Here is a 25738-nt window from a genome sequence, read left to right on the forward strand (position 1 = left end):
ATGAGATGGTTGTTTCAATTCCCTTTTGTTTCCAGCTCTGTGAATGTGTACTTTATATGTTTTAGATTGAGCAGAGTTAGGGAGAATTTGCAAGTATTCAGATTAAACTGATGTCTTCTGAAGTCACAGGAGGCAAGTTCAAGCTGTAGTGCTTACAAACCCAAGGTGTCCTTCCTCCCTGGCCCATCCCACAGATGACACAAAGGCAGATTCAGGTTTGCTCCCTTTGCCATCCACAGATCACTGGGGTCTTTCAGAGATGATAACACATTCACTGAAATGACAACACGGGGTTGAACCAAAGGTCCATCTGGTCCAGTGCTCATCTCACAGGTGGCTTTAGCAGTTGTTAGGGAACAGCAGAAAAAGCATACATGAAACTTTGCCTAGCTTTCAATTATTTTTAGCACAGAGAATTTCCTGAGCTGGATGTGGCTGCTGTCTGCTTACTAACCCTCTGTACATTTCTTTTCCAAGTACTAGTCCATTTTTTCCTTGACTCCAAGTCTGTTCTTGTATACCCGGAGCCTCCTTTGCTAATAAATGCTACCAGTCTCCTGGGGGCTGCGCATAGAGCCACCTCCTCCTCTTTGTTTCCAGCCTGATTTGTACCAGGTCCATTTGGTTCCCTCCTAATTTTTGGTTCTGAAACTGTAGTCATGGTCTTGAAATGATAACAGTAATGCGAACACATGCAATTTTTCCACGCACACGCAGTGTGTGAAGGCGTGCAGGCAGCGAGCGATCCAGGACTTTGGTCCATCCCGGCGTGCTTCATTTATTTATTTTTCTCTCAGAAATGTTGACCGGCGGTGCTCACGACCTGCCACTTGCCTTCCCACCGCCGGGACTGAATTCTGACAGCAAATTCTCCTCAGCCCCCTCAGGGCTTTTCCCCCTCCGCCGCCCGAGGGACAAAGAGGTGAGGCGAGCAGGAGGGGGGGGGGGGGGAAGTCCTGTCAGCAACCCACATGGGGCTAATCCTGGGGGGCTGCATCGCCCCCTGAGGGGCCAAACCGGGCTCGGGGGCTCCCCGTGGGTGTGCTGGCAGCCCCCTGGGCCCGTCCCCTTTGCCGTGGGGACGAAGCCGCGGCTCCCCCGCCGTGTGACAGCCGGGGGGGGACGCTGCTGCCTTTGCGTTTTCTCTCCCCGCCCGTGACACAATAACACGGAAAGCGGGGCGGGCTGGGGGTGTGTGTGTGTGTGTGTGTGTGTAGGGACTGCCGGGGGGGGAGCCAGGCGAGACGGCGACCTGCCTGTCCCCTGCAGGTGGGGACAGGGGGCTGGGGGCTGCGGGGACCCGGCGCTGAAGCCCGGGTGCTGTGCCCTTAGGCCGGCGGCGATGGAGGAGGGCATGAGCAGCATGCAGCAGAAAGCGGCGGAGCTGGAGCACATGGCCGAGGTCCTGCTCACCGGCGAGCAGCTGCGGTAAGAGGCGCCCTGTCCCCTTCCCCGGTGCCGGGGGGGGCGTCCCCAAAAGGGGGGAGACGGGGTAGGTCCGGCAGCCCAGCACCTGCCCTGCTGCCTGCAGGATCCCGGGGGCCGCCCTGTCAGCGGAGGGGCTCGGGGGGCTGCTGCTGGACACCCCCACCTCGGGGTCACCTTCTGCCGGCAGCCCAGCCTGGGAGAAATGGGGAGTGGGGAGGGAGGAAAACCCAAATCACGAGTCAAATGCTGCCGCTGCACTTCTGCGGTGGTTCCGCATCACCCCTGTGTTTCTCCGGTGGTCCCGCACCGTCCCTGTCCCTCTGCGGTGGTCCTACACCACTCCTGCATTTCTCCGGTGGTCCCACACCACCCCTGCTTGTCTCTGGTGGTCCCATAACACCCATGCCCCACAGAGCTGCTCCCTGCTCCCCTGCTGCCCTGCACCCCAGAGGGTGCAAGGGGATCCCCGCCGGCACCGCCGGCAGCAGCGCTCGGTGCTGCACGCCCGGAGCTGTGCGCAGCACGGAAACTGTTAACAGAAATGCCTGACTCAGTTAATTTGTAATTTCTGTGGTGTGTTTAGTGTGCCATCTGTACCCGTGCACTACGGAGGGGAAAAGAGATGTTCAGCCGTTCGGTTCGCTGGTGCAGCGTCTTGTGATTCAGGAGGAAAAAGCCTGTTGTTATCGTGTGCTGTGTGTGTCACTAGAAAGAGATTGTAAACATATTTTATCAGTAGCTTTTGCTTTACTTTCCTTTAAATGTTTTGCTCGGGTGCCAGACAAACACTGCAAAACGATAGAAACGCTGCTTGATTTGGAAGATGCTATCCTTGCTCCTAGTGCAGACACTGATGTTGTTACTGGTGGCATCTCCATGGAAAGCACCACAGGCACCTTGTGGTACACACCAGTGATACCCGTGGTCAGGCAGTAAGCATCTTTGTGGTCTGGCTCCAGTACACACCAGAGCCTCCTCCAAGCTTCCGATTTTTCATCAAAGTAGCTTGAAATGAAACCTTGGGTGAAAGGATGTATCGGCATGCTGGCTCTGCAGGGTGGACTTAGTGCTGAGTTGTTTGTCAAAGTGCCTGGTAAGAATCCCACTGTTTCTAGTTTATCTCATTAAATGCTGACTGTTCAGTTTTAATACAAAAAACCTGCTAGTAAGGTCAGTTTAAGTCTTTCTGTGTTTCTTGTAGTTAAATATAAAAGCAGAAGCTTTGCAATCTTCCCCTAAGGAGCAGACTGAGGAACTGCAACAAATCTGGCTCCTACAATCAGCTCATTAGCATCACAATCAGGGATGTCATTTGTCACTGTATTTATTAAAGTAATAAAACATGGGGCTATTTTTGGGCAGGATAATCGACAGACACAATTATTCCCCAACCCATGAAGTTACCTGTGGCCATTCCTTCAAAAATACGTAGGAAGTCTCCTTGGACTGTGGTTTCGTGAGCAGCTCATCCCACGCACTGCTGCCAAAAGGGGAGATCTGCTCTCCCCCTTTCCCTCTTCCTGCTGCCCACTCCTGGCTCTGCAGTGCCACCTCCCACACACCGCCAGCTTGCATACTTCTCACACCTTTCCAGGGGAGGATCTGATGTGGCCACCTGGCAGGCAGGCTAGTTTGCTGATCTGATGGCTGCCAACATCCACAGAAGATAGGTGGTGGGCATGGGGAGCCAGGAGGAAGGAGAGGAGGTGGTGGAGAAGGAGCAGGATCTCCCATTCTGGAAGGACCGAGCTGTAGGATGCACCCTACATCATCTCTCTTCCCCTAATTCTGGTTCTGTTCCTCTGTTGGGATGTTCTGTACAAAGGGTTGGTTTTCTTCAGTTTTCCAGACAATAAAAGCTGCAAAATATAAGAGAAAACTGGCTACTATGCAAGTCTTAGCTGACCATGTCTTAAAATTCCCCTTTTTCTGTCCAAAATAAGGCTATAATTGTTAATGGCAAATGAAACCATGGGAGGTTTTCAGGATCAAAGACCAGCTATCTCAGAAGCCTCTGGGGCAGACAAACAGATGCTAGAAAACCAACACGCCCATGCACTCAAGGAAACGTACTGTGCTCTATTCTTAGTGATGCTTGCACGTGCTCGCTAAGCCCTGAGCGGGAGTGATGCGGGGGGACAGGTGATTGCGTGTGCATTTGGGTGAAAGTGCACGCGGGCAAGTGTCCGTGCTGCAAGATGAACACAGCTTGGGAGGAAAAGTGTAAGATGAGACTGCGAGCACGGTGTTGCTTACACAAAACCAAGAAAATATCAGTATTGAAAGCTCTCTTGTAGTAGACCAAACAGCATGTGTCTAAACCTGGATGCTTAGGGTGGCTGCTTGATTAAAATTCCCTACAACGTTCCTATTGCCCCGGCCTCGTGTGCTGCCCCATTCCCGTGGCCTGTTTGCTGTGTGTCTGTGCCCCCCTGGCTGGGATCTCTTCATGCAGCATGGGCTGGAGGCATCGTAGCAGTGCCTGGTGCTGGCATGAGGCTTTCATGCACCAGCTTTGGTCATTAGCTGTTTGTGGGAGATGAGGCTGTGGTGTAAATCCTGGTGGCATTTTTTATGGGAAAATAAGCTGGACTCAGAGCTCCGTGTTAGCTAATACGATAAATTCTAATATCTAGCAGGGTCCTCTGCCTCTAAAGGCAGTATCTGGCTAAGCAAATACCTAACCAGCTCTTCCTTTTCGTTAATGGGAACATATTTTTAAAAGCAAGGACTTCTGAAGCTTGGCTCTTGGCAGGCCTTTTAATTGTTGGACAGATGGCTGTGAAACAAAGCTGAAGACTCCCTGATCTCAGCAGTGTGGCACTTCAGAAGGGACCCTCTGGGAGCTTCCACAGACCCAAATAAGCTTTTGTCCCTATTCTGCTGTGCTATTGTGTCCATATTATGCTGTGTTTTCGAAAACCCTTCAGCTATTCAGTGGTGATCTCGTCCTTTAGAGGATGGCTGTGATGAAGATGTCCTCCAGAGGTTACAAGTGACCCGTAAGGACCTCTACTCTGCAGAAACTTGTGCTCAGGAGGAGCATGGGGCTTGGAAGCCTCCACCCCACTGAGTCCTTGCCTTCAGACACCTGCCCAAGTGCAACCCCAGGGAGTGAACGCCCTGGAGATTCCCGATGGGTGTGCACTAAGGGAAGTGTCACAGCCCTGGTACTTTGACTGGTCACAGGTGTGTAACAGCTGGGATGTACAGCGGCACTACTGAAGTCAGGAGGAATTTTATCTGAAGCAGGGCAATTCCCCGTTCATTTCCCTCCCAGCAGAAGGCAACACGCTGTGCCCACTCCGGCACTGGTCGGCGGAAGGATTGAAGTCTCACTGTTGGAGTTTGAGCATAAACTTGGTTACAGCTGGCAACCAAGAGCAGTTTCAACAGGCATGTTTTGATATACTTGCTGGCTGCCTGTCTTACAAGTCATGGTTGTCTGATATCTCACTCATCTGCTAATTGCTTCTCGATGCCAGATTGTCACTGAAATCTGTTATGTCTTCCAAGAGTCCCTCGTTTCTCACAGAAAATGTGCCTAGTCATCCAGGGCGTCTTCAGGCTTCGGTTGACCAAACAGCACTATTAAAAGGGCACTTGTTTTTTATTTCTATTTATTTATTTAATTATTTATGTATACCAGAAATTGCCATTGGATGTATGATGCAGGTCTCAGAAGTAGGTTTATCTTCAATGACATTTAATGTTTCTTCTCTGCAGATTTTTGGATACCAGCCTGTATGAGAAGCAACACCTTTCCCAATTCACACTTCTGTTAAGTGCTTTAGTAAATAATTAGGAAACTTTTAAAAAGAGCCAATGACTTCCTGCAAGTAAGACTTATAGTTTCTCATCTCCTTTGCTTTTGGTTAGGGAAGTGTACAGTATACTCAGTATGCTTTAAAATCTTTTCTTCTTACATTCTTCCTGGAAAGACAAAATGTAAGATAACGGTTTAACAGAAACTTGTTTGCCTTATTATCAGAATTTGTATAGGACTTCCATTTTACAGAAGAGGTTTTATGTGGTGAAGAGCTGTAGGTTTTGAAGCTGAGAAAAGCCAGAACCAGTTTTCACTGGTGTTCCAAGGGTCCCACTTCAGGAATATTATCGCTTTAAGAAAACTTCTTAATAAATCGGAGTGCATGACTTTCACAGTCATTAACTTCTCCAGTATGATAGCGCCTACAGGTCCATAAATTTTTTTCTTATTCTGAGCAGTAAATAGTCAACCTTTTTCACTGCAGAAGGGTTCAAAAGTTCATTGGCATTCCAAGATGCAAAACACCCATGGTGCATAGCAGTAAGAGAAATGCAGTCAAGAGAACCATGCCTTTAATGTATTGCTATAACACAGAAGTTAATCATATCAGTATTAATCATATAGCTACACAATTTGTTTAATGCTGTCACTGTGCTTGAAACTACATGTATATCAACATCGTAGTGATGCACATCTGCAACTGTGTGGTCTTGTGCACTAAAAGGAACGTGAGGATTTAAGATGCAGAATTGCCTAGAGGTCACTTCCTCTGCAGTCAGGTCCAGACCAGTCTTCAGATATTAAACAAACTTATACGGTATTTTTAGACAGAATTCATTAAGATTAGATTCTGTGATCTGCCTAAGCCAATCCAATGTTGTATGTGCTTTTCTCCCACCTGCACCATGTTCCTGCAGCTACCTTAGCTCTCCACCAGTAGCTGCATTTCCATTAGCAAAGAGCTTAATGATTGGCCTCAAAACTAACCCTAACAAAATATTTCTCATTTGTCTCACTCGAGAAGGCTCATGTCTGCTGACTTGAGGGCAGATAGGACACAGGAGGTTATATCATCAGATCTTTGTGGAATGAAGTGCTTCAAAGCTTTCTGCCCAAATAATTTCACCTTCGTTAATTTGTTTTCCAAAAATCAAGCAAGCAAAAAATTGGCAGTCTTCTCTGTGAAATTCCACCAGAGCAATACGCTGAAAGAAAAGGTTTCAAAGAGAAGGTCAGGAAGGTCGTGAAATTAAGTGCTTTGACACCAAGAAGTTTCCTGCTATCTCTGTGCTATCACAACACTTTTAATTATGCATTTTGCCTAATGTAAATTAATTGTAATTTTTTAAACAGCATGATATTTTTCAAATCGATATTTTTTTTTTTTTTTCTAGAATCTTTGATACCTGAAGCACCTTCTCATGTCTTTGAAATGTTGCCCATTTGTGCTAATTTTGATGATATCAGGCCCCATATATATATATATATATATATATCTCCCCATATATTCCTTATATTCCTTATATATATACATATATATTCCCATATATATATCTATATGGTAATATATATATATATATATATGTATATATATAAGGAATATAAGATATAATATAATATATATATAATATATATATAAGGAATATAAGGAATTTTAATCAAGCATGTGTGCATGCTTATATATGTATGTATATATATCTACATATATGATATATATATATATGCATATGGTTCAAGTGCCAGGAATCTCCATTTCTCGTATTCTCCAGTAAAATTTTTGGTTATTCAGCATTTCTGGAAATCCAGGAGTGAGGCTTCCGTTTGCTCAGGTCTTTCCCTTAAGCTCTGTTGCTAATTGAGCCACTCCAGTCAGCAGCTCTCCTGGAGCACAGCTCAGAGTTAAAGCAGTTAATGATGCATGTGCAAACAGCGATCTCTTGCTCTATGTCCACAGTAAGGCGGATGTTGTAAGAGTGGCTGCTGCTGTATATTTGATGTATTCCATTCCAGGGGGAGTGAATCATTAACTTTTGTCTCAGGTTAGCAGAGATCAGCAGGCAAGCCAAGGGTACTGTATTTGAACCATGTGCAAGAGCGGGTTTTATTTATTTTAGATTAGAGGAGCTGCCTATGAACAGGTGAAGGAAACTGCTCTGATATTGATGCAGGGAGGGCAGGATTAATATGCCCCAGGCAACCTGGCTTTGCCGTATCCTGCACTTACTACACAACCCCTGCTCCTGTGGGGGCAGTGGCCATAGGCTGGCAACGTGACAGAGAAATGCTCCTATCGCTTGGTGTTATTATTTACTATTTGTGTAGTGATAGCGCCTAGGAATTCAAACTATTTATCAAGTCCCTGCAGGGGCAGGCACTGTGTGCTCAGAGGAAAGATAAAGCCCTTGCGACACAAATCTTGGCCACAGCTGGTTGGCAGTTTCTTGCAGCAGACATGGAACCCACGAGTGACATTCCCAAAGTGCAGAGAAAAATAATCTCTGGGGATGCAGAGGTTACACAGTGTGTGCTGGGATGGGATGGCAGGGAGCTCTGGGCATGGTGTTCAGGAAAGGACATACTCTTTTCCCCCTCCAAAGTCCCACTGCTGGGTGAGAGCCCAGGCTGAAGCCAGGAGGGAGGTCAGCCAGCTTTCCCTCATGGAGAATTGGACAAGAAGCAGGCAGCAACCTGTGCATCTTGAGTTAACTGAGAGGTATTTCTTTTATCTGTAGCTGCCAGTACTTTCTGAATTGTAAGCATTTTTGAATTTCCGTGCCTTCTTTGATGTAAAATTAAAGAACTTGAAGGGTGCTGTCACAGCAGCACAAGTTACCTTCTTCACAGTCCAGCTGAGATCCTGGCATTGGCTTCTGTATCCCCATAGCCAAGCATCCAGGCACTGGCCTGGGTGGTACCAAAAGGTTAGGGTCTGCTCTGAGAAATGGATAGTCCCTTCTAAAAAGCTAGACCCTTCTTGCCACTTTTTTTTTTTTTTTTTTAATATTTGTAACCCTTGTATTGTGGTTAGCTCTTTTTGCCTCCTTCTTCCTGGCATCACATGTTTGCATGAGCACTTCTGCTGACTAGAAGATATTTTTTTTTGTGTTGAAGGCAAGGCTTGAATACAGGGCTTGAATACTCAAACTTTTGTGGGGAGAGGTTAAACTGATGAAGAACTGGCAAAGGGAATGAAAGTTGTCATAAGAAAAAAATGAGAAATAAGCAGGTTTGGTATTTGTACCTGGGCTTGAAAGAAGAATACTCTCCATAAAAATGCCACAGAAAACAAAGTACAGAAACAATCTCAAGAGAAACTGCACTGAGGTGCTAAAATAATGACAGGAGCTACAAAGCTGGAGATCTCAGCAGAACCATGGGCATTCACTGGGTGAAGCACACACTTCATGGTAGCCACGGCCTATTGTTTTTCTTCTTTAACCAAGAGCAGGACATGTAAACCACATATTTTAAATAATTTTGATGTGTAAACCATTGGATTTAAATACAGCTTAAACCTGTTCAGGCAAAATGTCACAAGGATCCTTACTTACAATGGTTTGACTAAGACTATTAGTACCGCAAAGATAATGGTGAGACAGTTTTATGAAGGCAGTTTGCCTCAGCCAGCCAGCAGAAGGACAGCTGAGAAGGAATTCTTAATCAGTTTTGTAAATATCAACTTTTTTTTTTTTTTTTTTTTTTTTTTGTAATGGTTTGGGGATTTGACCTTTGCCTTACATTTTTCTTGTGGCCTTAAGGAGAAATGACTGCATTGTGAATATGCCTTTGTTCCTTGCAGCAGGAAGAATAGCAATGAGTTTTGGGTTAAAGAAAGCTAGAATATTTAAACCTGCACTGCCAGGAGAGTGCTCTACACTGGGAGTGGAAGTATAATATAACATATAGTGGAAGTGTATTTAGGGGCAATGGCCACAAAATGGATCACAGGAAGCTCCACACCAACATGCGAAAGAGCTTCTTCACGGTGAGGGTGACAGAGCACTGGGACAGGCTGCCCAGGGAGGTTGTGGAGTCTCCTTCTCTGGAGATATTCAAGGCCCATCAGGACGCCTACCTGGGCAGCCTTCTCTAGGGAACCTGCTCTGGCAGGGGGGTTGGACCCAATGATCTCTGGAGGTCCCTTCCAACCCCTACAGTTCTGTGATTCTGTGATAACAATGTACAGCTATGCTCCTTCATTTTTGGAAAATGCTGATGCGTAGAGAGAATAAGTTGCATGGGAGCTGAAAGAAAGGGACAAGATAACCCACAGGCTCACTCGGGCTCTGGCGAAACCTGTGAGGTCAGAGGAGCCTCCTCAGGCAGCAGTAATCTCATCTCTCCTACTGCTGACATCTATTTTTTCATTCCTTAGCTAGGCCCTGCTTCATGGTACAGCTCTGCAGCTACAGGTGTGGAGAGAGGCAAATAATGAAGGCTAAAATTTCAAGCTGGTATTGCCAGCGAAAGCAGGGGTCCCCACTATCTTATTTCTTTCTGCCTGCTGGTTCCCTGCTTGGTGCTTCCCTTCCTTTGGCTTAAGCATCTCTGAACCAACACCACAGGGTGGCCTGCACCAAGGCAGTGATCAGCAGGGCTTTCTGATGGGTGATATTTCAGTTGGGTCAGTTTTACAAACCGATTTACCACATGACCACAAAAAAGCCCTTTCTGGAGAAGTACGGGCTGAGGAACAGACTTACACCGTTTCACCCTGCTACGGTTTAAGGCTGTGGTTTTCTGATACAGCAGATCCAACTGCAGGCTGCTGCTGCCTTACTCTTATCGCTTCCCTTGCACTTCTCGCTGGCATTCACGGGATCAGAAGTTCAGGGAACTGCATCAGCTGAAGCCAGGGGAGAAAAGTTTAACTCTCTTAACAGACCCAGCCTGTGGTCAGGCCGGTGCCCGTGAGGGAGACAGACAGAAATGCCTGGTCAGGGACGTGTGGCACAGGGCAGCAGCTGCTGCTGGTTTGCTTGGCCACCCTCTCAGTGCCTAATTTTCCTACACACAATGTGGGTCAGATATTTGCTTGATTCCCACCTCAAACTCCCAACTCCAATAGAAGACTGTAAAAATAAGGTTGGATTTAAAGCCTGATGCATGTGTTACAGGGTAGGCCCAGCAACTACCTGTTTATTTCTTGTTCAAGGTTTTTACTTTTCCTTCTGTGTTCCTGTCAGTGTGTAGTGCACGAATAGGGGCAAACACTGATATGTGCATTTCATACGTTTTGAAATTTGGGCAGTGCAGTTTATATGGCCAGCACACCACAGTGCTACCTCTGACAGTGCTGCTGCAGAGTGCAACCTCCATCTTAATTACCAGCCCTGTAATTTTACAGTCTTCATCGTTTGTTTCTTATGAGTGCCTCAATCCAGTAAGTGCATTCAGATCTCAAAGGTGCATTTACAAATAATTAAAAAATATGCCTGATTGTGCTTGCTAATTCAGAGTAAACGTGGAAGCTGGTTTTTGCATAGTGAGGCTGTAATTCTTCATTTCCTTGCAGCAGTGTGGGTGATTACATGGGGTATCACAGCTATGGCACAGGGATTTGCAGGCAGAGGAGAGCTTTATGGCTTACATAGAGCACCAGGGGCTATCAGTCATGCTGTGGATCCTACAGCAGCATTTGCTGGTGTGTCTGGCTGCTGCAGCAGAAAAGGGCAGGGGAGCTGTGCTTCTGCTTTGCTGGTGGACCTGCTTTAGTGCTTATCTCACTCCGTGGTGAGCAGTCTGGGGAGCTCAGCCAGGTTACAGTGGTGTCACGCTAATGCCAATGACAGTGCAAAGAGAAAGCTGGCCTGTGGCCAGGGGTGAGGAGCTCCAAAGACCCCACAGTCCAATAGACTTCTCATGGGGTTGCACCATGATACAGCTGTGTCAGACCAGGGGACCCTTTTCACCCTTTTTGTCTTTTGTTCCCCAGCTATCTGTCTTCTATTTACCTTGTGCCATCTCCAGAACTCATCAAACCTCTCCCTGAGTGCATTTAACTTAATGGCTTGGCAGAAAAGTGACTGAACAAGGAGCAAAGATTGTTTCCTGCCTGGTTAGTGAGTTGAAATGATTCACAGAGAGGGCCAGAGCCAGCACAAGGGGGAGATTGGGACTGTACAATGATGATAAATGGAGGAGAAAGAAAGAGTAAAGAGGAAGAAAAAAGGGGAATAAGGCCTTCTCCTTCTGGTGGCGGAGATGTTGGATGGATCCATCTGCCTGTTAGAGTATAGCTTCAGTTCTGTGCCCAGAGCTGGGATGCTGCTCTGGTAGGACTGGGAGCCCATGGGACACTCCTGTGGGTTATGGGGCAGGGTGAGCTTACATCCCACCAACCTGAGAGGCTGCACAGAGCTTTCATTTCCAAAAGAACCTGGAGATGTACCTGAAATCACAGTGGGACTGTATTTTCCTATCTTTATACTGACAAAAGAAAAACAACAACTGTGCAGTCCCTGGTAGTAGACCCCTCTTACAATTAAAACTTAATATACTTCAAGACTGTGTAGTCTCAGGTTCTCTAGCTGTTTTGTCATAACTTTTGTTGGACATGAGAGATTTCATACCTGATCCACATACTTTATACATAAGCCTGCAGCTGACAGACATCCCCTGGGCATGATATGCTGCTGGTTGGATGGACAATGTACCTTTTGGCCTGTCTCATCAGTGGGCTGCCCAAAGTCATGCTGCTGGTTTTCAGTAGTACAAAGAATAAAGAACCCTTTTATAGCGGGGATCCCCAAGATCACATCCCAGAGCATTGCAAGGCACTATGCAGCAGATGGAAAGATGGCCTTGCTCCCAAATTCTCTATAGTCCAAGTGTAAAACAAAGAGATAGCAAATGAATACAGGCCCAGAAGACAACATGATTGTTTTGAATCAGTGCTGGTCATTGTGACAGAACTGCAGCTTCGGCACACCACCTGCTTAGTTGTCAAGGTTTTTGGTGGAGATGACAGCAATGCTGGGCAGGATTTGTGGGACTACATCCAGATAGCTCTGTGGATGGTTGGGTGAGAGTGTATTGAGGCAACAGGCACAAAGCTGCTTGGTTGAAGGTTTAAAACGTAGTGGCAAAGCTGGAGCTAGATGGCCAGTGAGAGCAAAAGCCAACAGTGCCTGAGAGATGGTGATAGCAAAGGTGGAAGCTTGAAAGTGAAGATAAGCACAGTAATATAATGTCTGATGTGACAGAAGAGGAGGAGGAGGCAGTGCAAGGAATCAGGGAAATGGGCAATGTGATTGAGATGAAGAGCTGAGGAAATTATCTTTCCAAGGGCATTCCAGCCAGATAAGAGCCAGACAAGACAATGTTTGTCGAGGGCAGAGCACAGAACAAGCCTTGAGGTATAAGATAATAGGGAAGGAGAACTCGGAAGAGAATTTGAACTTTCTGGGGGAGAGTTGTAGCTGTCCTAGAGGTGCATTGCAGGAGAAATCTGCAGAGACCAAAGTTCTTCTGCTTGTAAGCAGGACTCACATTATCATATTTATCTTTTATGGATCTTATAAAATCTACTTGGCTTGGGGAGATTCTCCCATCCTCAGTAGCACAGCTGCCATCTAGCACAGAGGTCTTTCACCTTGAGTCGTTGGGTTTTCTGTGTGTTTATTTCACCACTTCTCTTGCTAAGAGCTACTGCCAAAACTGGTATATTGCCATAATGTTCCCATTATTTTTCAGCTGAATTGTTGTACAATCTGCTGGCTCTGTGTTTGCACCACTTTCTTGCATATTGGGCCAAATGCGTTTATTGGCAGCAGTTAAAAGAAGCCTTCCTCTGTCAGATCTGTTGGTCTTCACATTGTTACCCGTGTCTTCAAAGCACTGGGGCTGCTTACAGCAGGCCTGCGTATGCCTTTGTGTTTTCACAAACCGTTCTCAGCTCTGATGTAGCAGGCAAACCAAACTTGAGGCATAATTACAACATGGTTCATAAAAACAATGATTTTTAATTTAATTCAAATGAGTGCTGCGAGAATATTCACAGGAAGCTGACGTTGTGAGAGCTTGTCTGAGGAAAGAGAGTCCAACAATTACGCAGATCCACTTTGAGAAGAGAATCTGACAGCACGTGGCCAACACATCACTCAACGTTAGGATCGCAAATAAAGGAAATGACTTCTGAAAAGATACTAGCAAAGCATTATTTATAGTGTTGATTGTCTGCAGGAGAACAATTTCCTTTCCTTTCTTGCAGAAAAGATCCTTCTCTTGATAATCACACATCCTTTTCTGCAGAAGTGTAAAATTGTATAGCTTAGAAATCACAGTGATATAATAGAAAGCTGTTGATTGTTTCCTGATGCTCAGGAGGTAATTAACTTATACTTTTCTCTAGCTGAAATTAATCTATTTTTAGTAGGATGTGGAATGTGTAATTCCTTGCTTAAATTGCTATTTTGGTGCTCGGTCAGCGGAAACAGAGCAAGATTGTTGTGAAGAAGCTAAAAGTACTGTTATGATGCACAAATTCCAAAAGAAATTGTACAATTTGGAGAATTATTATATATTTACCTATGTAAATGAATGAATGTAGGAAAGACAGGGAGAGTCCACCTCAAGGTGCACAGGGATAGGACAAGAGGCAGTGAGCCCAGTTTGCATGGGAATGTCTAATTAGACAACTGGAAAAAAATAATCACCATGAGGATAAGTCAAAAAATGGAATAGGGGCCTGGAGAAGCTCTGGAGTCTCCATTTTTAGAGATATTCAAGTCTTGACTCAACTTATGACTTGACCTAAGATTTACACATATGTAACTTACATACTAATCTGACTTGCTTTGAATGAAGGTTGGACCAGATGACCTCCAGACCTCCCTTCCAACCTGAATTATTCTCTATTTTGTGAAGACATGGTGTCATGTCATACAATTTTAACTGTGGTGACTGATACTATCAAGGTTTTGTTACTGGCTGATAACCAGTGGTCATTATCCACTCAGTTGTGCTGGTGGGAGGGCTTGTAAGAATAATTCCTAACCTTCTTCAGTGCAACATCAGCTAGGTTGGTTTGTACAACAGCTGTGGTGGTTGACAGTACCACTTCTTTCCCTGTGTCCAGCTTTTCAGGAAAATTTAAGGACTAGAAATATACCTATTTCCAAATGAATTGCCAAGAACCTTTGAAATCTGTTGATTTCCAAAACTGGATTTTAATGATGAATGTGAAGGTGAGAACGTGGTTCCATTGACCACGCTGTCTTAAGTCAGACCAGAACTTTTTCCTCAGATCACGTGAGATTAATGAGGGGCCAACATTGCAACTCACGTCACTGCCAAGAGAGCTTTCTGAAGTGAATACGAAGAATATATGAAGAACTCGGGGTTAGAAACTAGGATTAGAAACAAAATACATGTACTTAGGCTGTACTCAGGTTTTATATCAGTGCTCAAAGGATGAGAATAGAGAAAAGAATGGGGGTTGTGTACAGAGTAATGCATGCTGGAAGGCTGGTCGATCACTTCAGTGCCAGAAATCACTCTGGCTATGTCATGTTGGCATTACGAGTGGAACAGTAATGCCAGGGCAAACCACCTGCTTCTCCTTTCTCACTGCCTGCATGGTGATGAGACAAGTAGTTAGAGTGCTCTCAGATCATCTCACATAGACGTGGTGCAAAGTGCCCAATTCGGCTGTTTATTTGTGTGCATAAATAGATCCCAATCTTTCCACAGTCCCATGGCTCCAGCTTTGCATGTGGAAAATAGAATTACAATCACTGTAAGGGAAGGAGGGAGGGTACTAGAGCTATTAACACTTTCTTCCCTTGGAGAGGCATGTCTCATCTGATAATCTGTTTGGAAGGTAAAGAGATGTATTCCTTTGCCCTTACAGATGTGGTGAAGGGTATACTAATAGATCAGTCATGTGCACTATCATTATCCTGATTTTATTATTTTTTTTTAATAATTACATTAAACATGCACAAAGCAATGAGATGTGATGCTTTCTCTTTGTACTGTTTTACTGTTTTGCTTTATCACAATGCTGCAAGGCCTGGATCCTTCAAAATATTTCGTAATGGGGGGAAATCCAGTTATTTTGGCTTTCTATAAAGTAGTGGTTTTTCCAAATGCTATCCTGTGGGCCTACTCTAATGAATCAGACAGTGGTGTTTGCAAGATAATTGCTTGCATTCACTCTGTTTGGCTGCAGAGGGGCTAGAGCTGCTCCAAACTAATATATTAAGAACTGCATATGATTTTTTTCTCTTTTGTTAAATCTGTAAATCAACACCAGCTGAAACAGTGTATTCTACATAATTTCTCATGAAATATGTTTGTGCTTCATGTTGCTTCCTTTTCTGATGAATATGGAACATCTGAGTTTGTACGAGGCCAGGAACAGCAGTACTCTGGGGAAACACATTGCTGGAGCAAAGGAGGAAGAAAAGGGGATTGCGTAAACTGTTCAGGAGAAACACAATAAATATGGAAAGAAAAATTTCCTTAAACATATAGTGGCTGGGGAAGACATCCAGTGGACTGGTATTGTGACATTTCGTTGCAGTCTGAAGGCTGTACACAGCACATCTTTCCAGGGAAAAAATTATTATTTCACCTCAGAAAATGATAGACCTGTGGAACCCCCACCCAGAGGGGTGTTGGCCACCTGATCAGTGATTTCATGTTTTCAGTGCCCACAAACCTTCTGCAGTTTCAGCAGTTCATATATGCTCATATATGAGTCTACATTCATATATAGTCTACGTACATGTGGACCAAAATCCTGTATTATTCTGCATTCAGAAAGCCCATTGTAATTACAGTCAAATGAAGACCTAATTGGCAGTGTTTGTGGTGTGCTTTAATAGCCAGGATGAGGAAAGGACTAAACCATGGCAGGCTTGTTGGCAGGCCTCCTTGTGTTGGGGTGGCTGTGGTGAGAGGTGCCCGTGGCCTACCTGCCCTGCTGTGGTTGTGCCTACAATCTGAGTAGGGACCATACCCTGGCTCCCCGCAGATCTGGCCTTTCTTCAGGACAGGAGATGCCAGTGCTTTTCATGAATAAACAAACTGGTTTTAGGAGTAACACACAGCACTGGACCATTTATGCTGATGAGAGGCGAATACCTAAGTCTGCATGAAAGCACAGTGCAGGCCTTGGCCTCTTGCCTGCTCTTCTCATGTTGCCCATGTGAAGCCTGTCCCGAACGATCAGCATGTCTTCTGGATTCACATTCAGGCCTGACCCAGAGTCTTGAAAATGAGGAGACATTTCTGCTCAGAAAGAGCAGTCAGGCACTGGGACGGGTTTCCCAGGGAGGTGGTGGAGTCCCCGTCCCTGGGGGTGTTCAAGAAGAGGCTGGACGTGGTGCTTGGGGACATGGGTTAGTGGGTGACATTGGTGGTAGGGAGATGGTTGGACCAGATGATATTGGAGGGCTTTTCCAACCCTAACGATGCTGTGATTCTATAAACATGACCATATTGTTGTAATCTAATCCTACCAGCATTCGGCTATGGCTGATCTTGTATGTAAAGCCAGTGCTGTGATGTGGTGAATAAGGATCAGGATGCACATTCTGAGCTATTAAAGCAATAATAAGTCACGGCTTGAATTTACTGTCAGAGCGCATAAATACCTGTTCACTGAGCTTTCTGCATGTGTGAAGAGATAATTTTGCCTAGAATGAGAAGTGGTAAACACATGGTCCAGCAATGGGAGCAGGACGTTCAGTGGAGCAAGCAGGACTTCTCTGGGCTCCTTATTTATTTATTATTTTAAAGGAAAAAAATTCATTTCATTTTAAGAACAGGGGAAAAATGCTTCTGTAATATTTATCTTTTCAAAGCTCGTCTACTTGTGAACATTTAACAAGGCTTAATCAAACATGACAAGTTCCTTGATAGCAGACTGACAGAAGGAACTGTTCGTGGAATGGTTATGCAGCAGCTGTGTATCTTTTCATATCATATATCAGATGTAGAAAACCGCTGAGCTCAACCAAAGAAACCATTCCCGGGATTTTTGTAAAAGTGAAATCCTTTGAATATAATTAGTCTTTAAATGTGTTTTTATTGATACATTTTCCTTAGCAATGAAGTTCTTCATTAGCGTGCCAGAATTTAAGGATGAGTAACTGCACGCCATTGACTAATCCACTTAAATTCCTGTAACATAATTGTTCACGTTACATGTCTGTATAGCCTATACAATGTAATGGATTTAAAGCAGATAGGATCTTTTTTTATAATTAAAACATTTGTGGCAGAGGGTGATCATTTCTCTGTTTAAAAAAATAGATGCAGTAATGTTATATTGCCGAATTGTTGAGTAAAACCATTGTTGCCATTTGGCAGAGATGCATTTGGAACTAATTTAATGTACTCTGGAGCAATCGATAGTTTTCCGAAACATTTTTCATTTTTCTCTGGAGAAGGAGATTAATTTCTTCTTCTTCATTTGTCACTTCCTGTTGAGCCTTAGTGGATGTTACAGGTTTCTCTTTAAGAAGAGCATATATAAATGAGCAGAATGTTAATTAGGATTATACTGCTTTGTTGCCTCCAGCTGGCAGTGAAGGTCATACTGGCTTATATTTTACACTTAAAGCAATGTTTTTCTTAAGCAAACATGACAACTTAAGGGAACTGAAAAAGGCTGTAACATGAGTCTACTTAGGCTTCTGTCACGTTTTGATTTATTTATGTTAATAATTGCATACTTTATATTATTTCAGTAAATAAATTAAAATAAAACATCATATGCCACTATATAAAATGAGACAAATTCCAGACTTAAATAGAGCCGGGTGAGAATGACTGTACAGGCAGGCAGTTTGTGGTAGCTTCTCGAGATCTCAGATGAGCGCTGGGAAGTTCCTGCAAACTAGAAAAGATTTGGGTCTCAGTGGGACGAGTGGGTGTTGTATGTGGAGACAGGAAAGCCAACAGTGTACAGACATGTAGAGACTTTATCCAAATGTAGGTTTGGGCTGGCAGAGTGATCCTCTGCCGTGGCTGTTCCTCCTGGCTTCTGTGCTTTGATTGAGCAAGGGTGCAGACCTGACCCCTGGCCTGTATATGTGCTGCTGGCCAACTGATGGGATTTTCTCACAGCAGACACCATTTTTTTAAACAGCTGTTTGTCACTAAGCTTGTAGGATTTCCCTCAGATGTTGTTGGAAAACATGCAATGAGTTTGGTGCTGACTATAAACTAGTGATGGGCCAGTTTAATAGCTGCCCTCCAGTCAGCCACATAAGGACCGGTGTATATTTGCACAGTAAAAATGAAAACCAAGTAGTATTGTGCTCCAAAAACAAGAAAACATGTTCACAGATGTGGACGCTTCTTGTCATACCGACAGCTCGTGTGCTTTGGCAAGCGGATGAAGAACGGCAGGTGTCACAGATTTGTGGGGAAGCTCCCAAGCAAAACCCTCAAACATAACCTGTTTATTCTTTAAGAACAACAAAGAACATTTTTTGTGAGTCAAGTGTGATTACATACCTCAAAATATGCATTTCACAGAATCACAGAATGGCCAAGGTTGGCAGGGACCTCTGAAGAGGTCTGACCCCCCTGCCGAGCAGGGTCACCTAGAGCACATTGTGCAGGATGGCATCCAGGCCGGTTTGGGATATCTCCAGAGAAGAAGACCCCACACGCTCTCTGGACAGCCTGTCCCAGTGCTCTGTCACCTCTCAGTAAAGAAGTGCCCCCTCATATTGAGCCATAACTTCCTGTGCTTTACATTCACGTATATGGATTCCTTAGTCTATTGAATAACACTGCATTCACATCCTTGTGCATTATCAAGAATGGAATTAAGACGACGTGATGCCTTATTAACATCTGACTTTGCAGTTACCTTACAGGGCTTGGTGTCGATAGAGCCTGTCTCCCCCACTGTCTCACAGATACTTCCCTGATGCACAAATACTCCTGGACCCTTCTGCATACACACTTCACATTACACACTTCGAAATTAATGTGCTACAAGGCTAATTGCATCTATTAGCCCATTAAGCAAAACCACATGCCCTTTCTTATGTGAAAGCCAGACCTCTATGATGGTATACCCTTGTATCTCCTGGAAACTAATAAAAATGTTAGCGAGCCCTTTTAAGATGGTTTCTGTCTGCATAATCACTTCTGCTTAATTTAAACAAGGCAAGATTTTATTTGTATTTTTATTTTTTTCAGTTGAAAGAGGGCTTTGAAAAGTCGGTTAACCCTGGTATAGTGCATTCGAAAGCTAGCCTCTGATATTCATTCTACCCATAGTGTTCCTAAGGTTGTTTACAGAAATCAGGGTAAGTCCTGTAATTATAAAATGCAGGAAGGTCTTCTGCAGACTGCTACAATACAGAAGCCTTTAATGTATTTATCACACTTCTCTAAAAGTTAGGTGAGTTCTTGCGTCAAGTAACAAACTGAAAATCTTGCTCAAAAACTTTGTCTAGTTTTAATCTTAGCATCCCTCAACATCAGTTAAGCCCTTGGCTTTTAACTGACCTGAAAGATTAGAGGCACAGTTATGTTCCTCTTACTCTTTGTTTAGGTAAGGCTAGACTCCCAGGCCAGTGTGTTTTTTTTTTTCCAGCTTCTGAGACTTGTTCATCTTTTCTCATACCAGCACAGCGCTGCTTCACTGTCTCTTTGGACTTATCATTCTTAAATGAGGATGACACAAATGATACACAGTGCTTAGATGGTTTCTTGCAGTATCACGTACATGTATGGTGACAGGAACAGCTTCCCATTATTCCTGGAAACGTCTCAGTTACTACAACCTATGAATGCCTTTGTTTTTTGCATGGTCTTAGGGCATCGATAGCTTGTATTTGGTGGTAGTTCATCTACTGCATACTCAACTGATTCTTATTCTGTCTTGCCTTCAGCTTCCAAGTTGACAGTTTTAGCTGAACTTTTTGCTGTTAGTTCATGACCTTGCATTTTATAGTCTTACCTGTACCTGCATCTTAATTTCTTGCACCATGAAGGTCATCCAGTTGCATTTTTAACCACTTTTGGGTGATCCACTCAAATGAATGTAAACACTTCTTGTGTTTAAAAATTTGCACCATTTGCAGCTTTATTTTATAATTTAGTGGTCAACCACCGGATTTCAACAGACTTCTGGGTGACAGTGGAAGAAAATCACCCAAATCATGTCTTGTGTCAGGGCTGCAACCTATATATTGCAGTATTTCAGAATTGCCAGACATAGGAGGTAAAAAAAGCATGAATCAGTAGCAAAATACGGTAAGATTATTTTTATTTAAAGCATTTCGGTATAGAGTGCCTCTTCTATTCAGTATTTTTTCAGTTAGTGCTTTCACAGCTTCCTTCAAAATAAAAATAAAGCCTTGTTACACCAAACATGAAAAAGGAGGCTATTCATTTAGAACACGAAGAGACAAAGTGGGAAGTTTTTCATACAACATAGTGAAAGAGTATTGCTTCTATAATAATTTTAAGATGAACCTACTTCATATTTCTTGGAAGTGAATAAAAAGTCTTGAATCATAGCCCGAATATAACATTCTGATTGCTATCAGTGATACACAGCACTAAGTAGTTTATTACTCATTTTATTACCTGTCAGGTACTGGCTATTTATGCTTACTGACATTCATGCTTACACAGCCCAGTAATTGGATACCTCGCCAGCTGCTAGTTGCAGTTTTGTGTAGAGAGGGAAGAAAAATTGCTAAAAGCAATTGAGATCTCACTGCAGCATTATTAATGATGAAGGCAAAAAATCTTTTATTTGCTTTCGGGGGGTTGCTGGTAACTGCTGGGAGGGGTGCAAACAGATGGTGCCCCTCTGAGGAGGGTAAAATTTAGGGGAGCCATCGCTGTGCCACTGTACCACCTGCAGATCTGTGGTGCTCAGGCTGAGAGCAGCCGGGCCTGCAAGGACTTTGGGTACCCAAAGCAGTAAAACATCTTGGCAAAACTATTTGTCACTCTGACAGGGTGGGAGAAGTACCACAGCTGCACCTGAGATAAACCTAATTTCAGTTCTCCCATTGATTTCTTGGGTTAAGTTGTCAGATAGCAATATGTCTGGCTGCAGTGCAGGCCTGTGCAGTGCTGCTGGGCTTTGAGGGTGTTACAGGTCTGCTGTTCCCTAGGGCAGTGGGAGATGGGCGGTAGGAAGGCCTAGTTTGTTCCTAAGGAGCTCTGAAACCTGCACACAGTCACACTCAGCTTTGCCCTGTGGTAAATGTAAAAGAGACCTCAGCCTTGGTGCTTAAGGGATATCAGCCTGTTGTTTTTTTTTTTTGGTTCCTTAGCCCTTAGGTCACAACGTGCTTCCAAGAGAGAGGTTATGGCCCAGCCACGCTTTCTGGCACCCAGATCCCTCGTGTCCCTGCTGCAGCCTCTCCTACTGACTCCAGTGCCACAGCCCTGCAGTCCCACATCCTGATCCTCATTCTCCTGTCAGTCTCTCCAGGTTTCCAAGTGGCAGTGACAGCAGTAATAGCTGTAGGGCTTAGGCTTTTTAACCCATATTTGCCCTAGTCAGCATTTCAGAGGAACATTTGCTTCTGCTGGCCATGCTACTGAGATAACAAGTCCACATTCTCTGACAGATTTCAGTATTTTTTTTTTTTTTTAACTGACCTTCCAGGAGTCCTACACTGTTTCTTCCTCTGTTCTGCCTGTGAAATACTTCATTGAGAGTGATTTTTGGCAAAAGTCCAGGAGAGTTGTTGGGCTTTTGGTTACCGTGTTAATCCAGTCAAGGGATGTCTGTAACAAAACAGCTGTCCTGGGGTTCCTGGTCTGCACTTTGAAACTGCAGTGGGCTGGTTCTTTGGGGATCCACATAGCACTGACACACAGATTAGGGACATGGCTAAGTGGTGGGATTGGTGGTGTTAGGTGGTGGTTGGACTTGATGATCTTAAAGTCCTTTCCAACCTAAGCAATTCTGTGATTCTGTGATTCACACAACTATATTTGACCTGCTTGTGGAGGAGGAGAAGTGTGAGCTCCTGAGTTTTGAGAGCTTCCACCCTAACTGGGGTGGAGTGGGCAGACTTCCACTTTCCTTATGACTGGGGCAGGTGAAATAAGAACTTGCCTGCAGTTCATGTTTTCTTCTTTGCAAAGCCCAGATTTATGCTTTCCAGTGAGGCAGAAGCACTGGAGGTTAAAGTGCATGGGCAGTTAGAAGTATTAGTCATGTTTGTATGTACATTTTAATTAAAAGTGAAATGAAAGTGGCTGACTTGGCAGGCAGGGAGATTAGCAGCTTTACAGCTTCATGTGGACAGAGGGGATAGTGTCATGTACTGTAGTCTTGTGAAATGCTGACTTTCCCTGCTTCTCTGAAGAGAGGAGACGAAATCTTGTTCAGATCTGGTGATACTGTTGGACTACCGTCAGGCATGGGTATATCACAGCACGAAGACAAGAGTGGAGGGCATCAGCAGTCCTCTGCACACATTCCTTTCCCTTACAGAGTCAAACCGTAGAAAAATGCCTACGTAGACATTCCAAAACTTGACGTAAATGTTGTCTAAAGATCCTGTTTGCATTCACTGTTTAAACAGATCGACAATGTTATGATGTGCTGTTTTTAAATGAAGACCAGATACAAGCTCAGATAATTGCACCTTTGAGTCTTAAGAATGCAACTTTGGTTTTGTAAGCAGTCTGTACTTTTGTGACAGATCAATGCAAACACACGGATCACATTTCCTCGACACACAGTCTGGAGTAATCAGCACAGAGGCTATGGGTCTGAATTTCTGGATTGAATTTGTGAGTGGAAAGAGTCTCTCCAAGAGATGTCATTTTGATTTCATCCTAGACCCTACGCCATGCTTGGGTCTGCTCTCCAGAGCTTGCTTTGACCCCTGGCCAAGTCAGTAGGGCATTATGAGTATTCAGGACTTCCCTGGGCATGCTCAGTGACCTCATTACCCTCCAAATTTATAAACAAGGACATAAAAGAGGCATCCCCGCTATCTTATTGGAAGTCACAGAAGCACTGTGGGATCGTCATTTCTTTGGAAGCTTTGGGCTTTCCTCCATGTGCCAAGAGGCGGTTTGACTGCAATCTCTCCATCTGGCTCAGTGCTCTGGCATCTCCTCATGTTGACGGCATGGCTGTGGGCAAAAAGAAACAGAGATAGACACAGTGATGAGAACTGATAACCGGAGATGCTGTGAAGACACCCTTTCGAGCCCTATTTCAGATGGTAGAGTTTCTTCTCCACCACAGACACCAAATCAGAAATATCTCCATCCTATTTCCAGTATGACCCCGTGTTGTAAAGGGTGTTTTAGCTCCTGTGAATATCAAGTAACAGAACTCAGCAATTGCAGAGCTGAAGCATAAATAGAAAGAGGAACAAGCAGCAGTGAACCGCTGACACTTCAGCTGAGACTTGGCAAGCCCATCTGGAAATGCTTGTCCCAGCAACACACTTCACATTTGCACAGTACCTTCGTGATTGCCTCTGTGTACAAAGTTTATATCATCACTGACCTACTTTTTTTTTTTTTTTTTTTTTTAATGCTGGCAGTGAAAAGGCAGAAGTTTAATGTGAAGGGAATTACAATTCTTAAGTATTTCACGTCGTTCTATATTTTCCTATGTGTGTATATGTGCGCAAACATTGCCATATGCTCACTTAGTCTGTAATGAACTGAGCCTGCAGCTGACCTGTGTGTTAACTTCCAGAGGGAATTTGGCTCCTAATGCCATCTTTTGGTAAGGACCTACCTCGTGCTGTAGACAGGTCATGCAAACACATGGAGAAAACTCCTTTAGAAAAAAAGCAAAGGTTGTGACCTCTGTGAGGATATAAAACTGCTCTGTTTTCAATAGAAAAGAGATATTCGACTTACTGGTGCAGCACTTCTGATGTCATCTGAGAAGAGGTATGGAAACATCGTGAACTGTCATCAAATATCCTCATCTTTGGCAAGATGTTTTTTTAATATCCACTTAGTCCAGAGGATGCTGTGACTTGCTTTGCTTGGAAATAAGTAAATCTCCTTTGACAGAAATTCCAGACATATGAAACCGGTGAATGAGCTTGAAGATGGCAGAAACCACCTTCCGTGCTTTTCCCTTCTGTGCATCACCATTAATTTCCAAGGGATCTGATGTGGCTCAGCTCAGAGTTCGCCTGGAGGTGGTAAAGCTGCAGAAGTGGAACACGTCCTGGCTGCCAGGGCCGGGGCTGGGCTGTACGGACACGGTCACTGCAGCCAACTGCCTGGGCTGGAGCAGGGCGTCCTGCAGCTGCACTGTGCCAGCGTGCTGGGACTCATCAGCCGTGGCTGCGGCAGGACGTGCCTCATGCCATGGCTAATTAGAGCATCAGCGTACATTGTTCGGTAATTAGTAAATTCTGCGAAGAATAGCCATTTTAAGTGGTCTCTTCACTGGTATTCTTTCATTAAAAAAAGAGTAGTTCTACAATTATGTGTTCTGTGATACGTATGAGGTATATATACACACAAATATATGTGCAAACATATATATATGATGTATGTATGCATATAGGTGTGCATGATTGAATGTGTGTGCATATGTATGTGTGTGATTGCTTCTTACTGATTAAAAGTAAATGAGCAGAGCAAAATGTCAAAGCCGTATAGAATCATAGACTCATAGTGTCATTAAGGTTGGAAAAGCCCTCCAAGGTCACCTGGTCCAACCATCCCCTACCACCAATGTCACCAGTAAACCATGTCCCCAAGCACCACATCCAACCTCTCCTTGAACACCCCCAGGGACGGTGACTCCACCACCTCCCTGGGCAACCCGTCCCAGTGCCTGACTGCTCTTTCTGAGCAGAAATGTCTCCTCATTTCCAACCTGAACCTCCCCTGGCACAACTTGGGGCCATTCCCTCTAGTGCTATCACTGGTTACCTGTGAGAAGAGGCCGACCCCCAGCTCCCCACACCTTCCTTTCAGGCAGTTGTAGAGAGCAATGAGGTCTACCCTGAGCCTCCTCTTCATACCATGCTTCCCATTAAGTGTCAGGATCCAAACTACTCCCTACCCATTTTTACTGAGCTTTGCTACAATAAATATAGGGACAGTATAGGATGTACCAGGGAATGGCAGATGAATTATTCAGAAAACCACCAAGAAGAGCAGTAGGCTTTTTGTCTGTTCATGCGTAGAAATCAGGACTGGATGGTGTTCTGCAAGGCAGATGTTAGCCAAGCACACACTACTAGACTGAACAGAGGGAAGTAGCTGGGTGAAAGATCTGAGCTGTGGTCCAGTCGGTGACATCAGTGCTGTCTTTAGCCAGCACATTGGCCTTCTGTGGGTTTTAAAAGCAAATTCAGACTCTTGTGCAGTCACTGCCTTTGCGAAATCTTTACCCATTGGTTCGGAGAAAGATGCAACAGACTTTAAAAAGCATTATTTTCCCTAGAGGAAAACAAAACACAAATTCCATATAGCTGTGAGAGCAGTTTCTTCCCAAATGAGGTCCTGATTCTTTGTTCCTTAAGCAAAAAATTTGATTTTTCCATTTTCATGATTTTCTGACAGTCGGTAAAGAAAATGCCTAATGGCTTCTCACCA

General features: G+C 44.4%; 1 protein-coding gene across 2 annotated transcripts in view; it reads left to right on the forward strand.

The window, feature by feature from the left end:
- Nucleotides 1-809: 809 nt before the first annotated feature.
- The window catches only part of DEPTOR (DEP domain containing MTOR interacting protein), a 74950-nt gene continuing 50021 nt past the window's right edge, over nucleotides 810-25738 (forward strand). Inside the window, exons 1-2 of one of the 2 annotated variants that reach the window (XM_082752732.1) lie at nucleotides 810-922; nucleotides 1333-1428. In XM_082752732.1, coding sequence (XP_082608858.1) covers nucleotides 1343-1428 — 86 coding nt within the window. In that variant the 5' untranslated portion in view covers nucleotides 810-922; nucleotides 1333-1342. Of the gene's footprint in view, nucleotides 923-1253; nucleotides 1429-25738 lie in introns of those variants that run through there. The other variant, XM_082752731.1, reaches the window with a different exon arrangement.

This window comes from Aythya marila (genome assembly GCF_965140915.1).
Source record: "Aythya marila genome assembly, chromosome: 2".
Classification (NCBI taxonomy): domain Eukaryota; kingdom Metazoa; phylum Chordata; class Aves; order Anseriformes; family Anatidae; genus Aythya; species Aythya marila.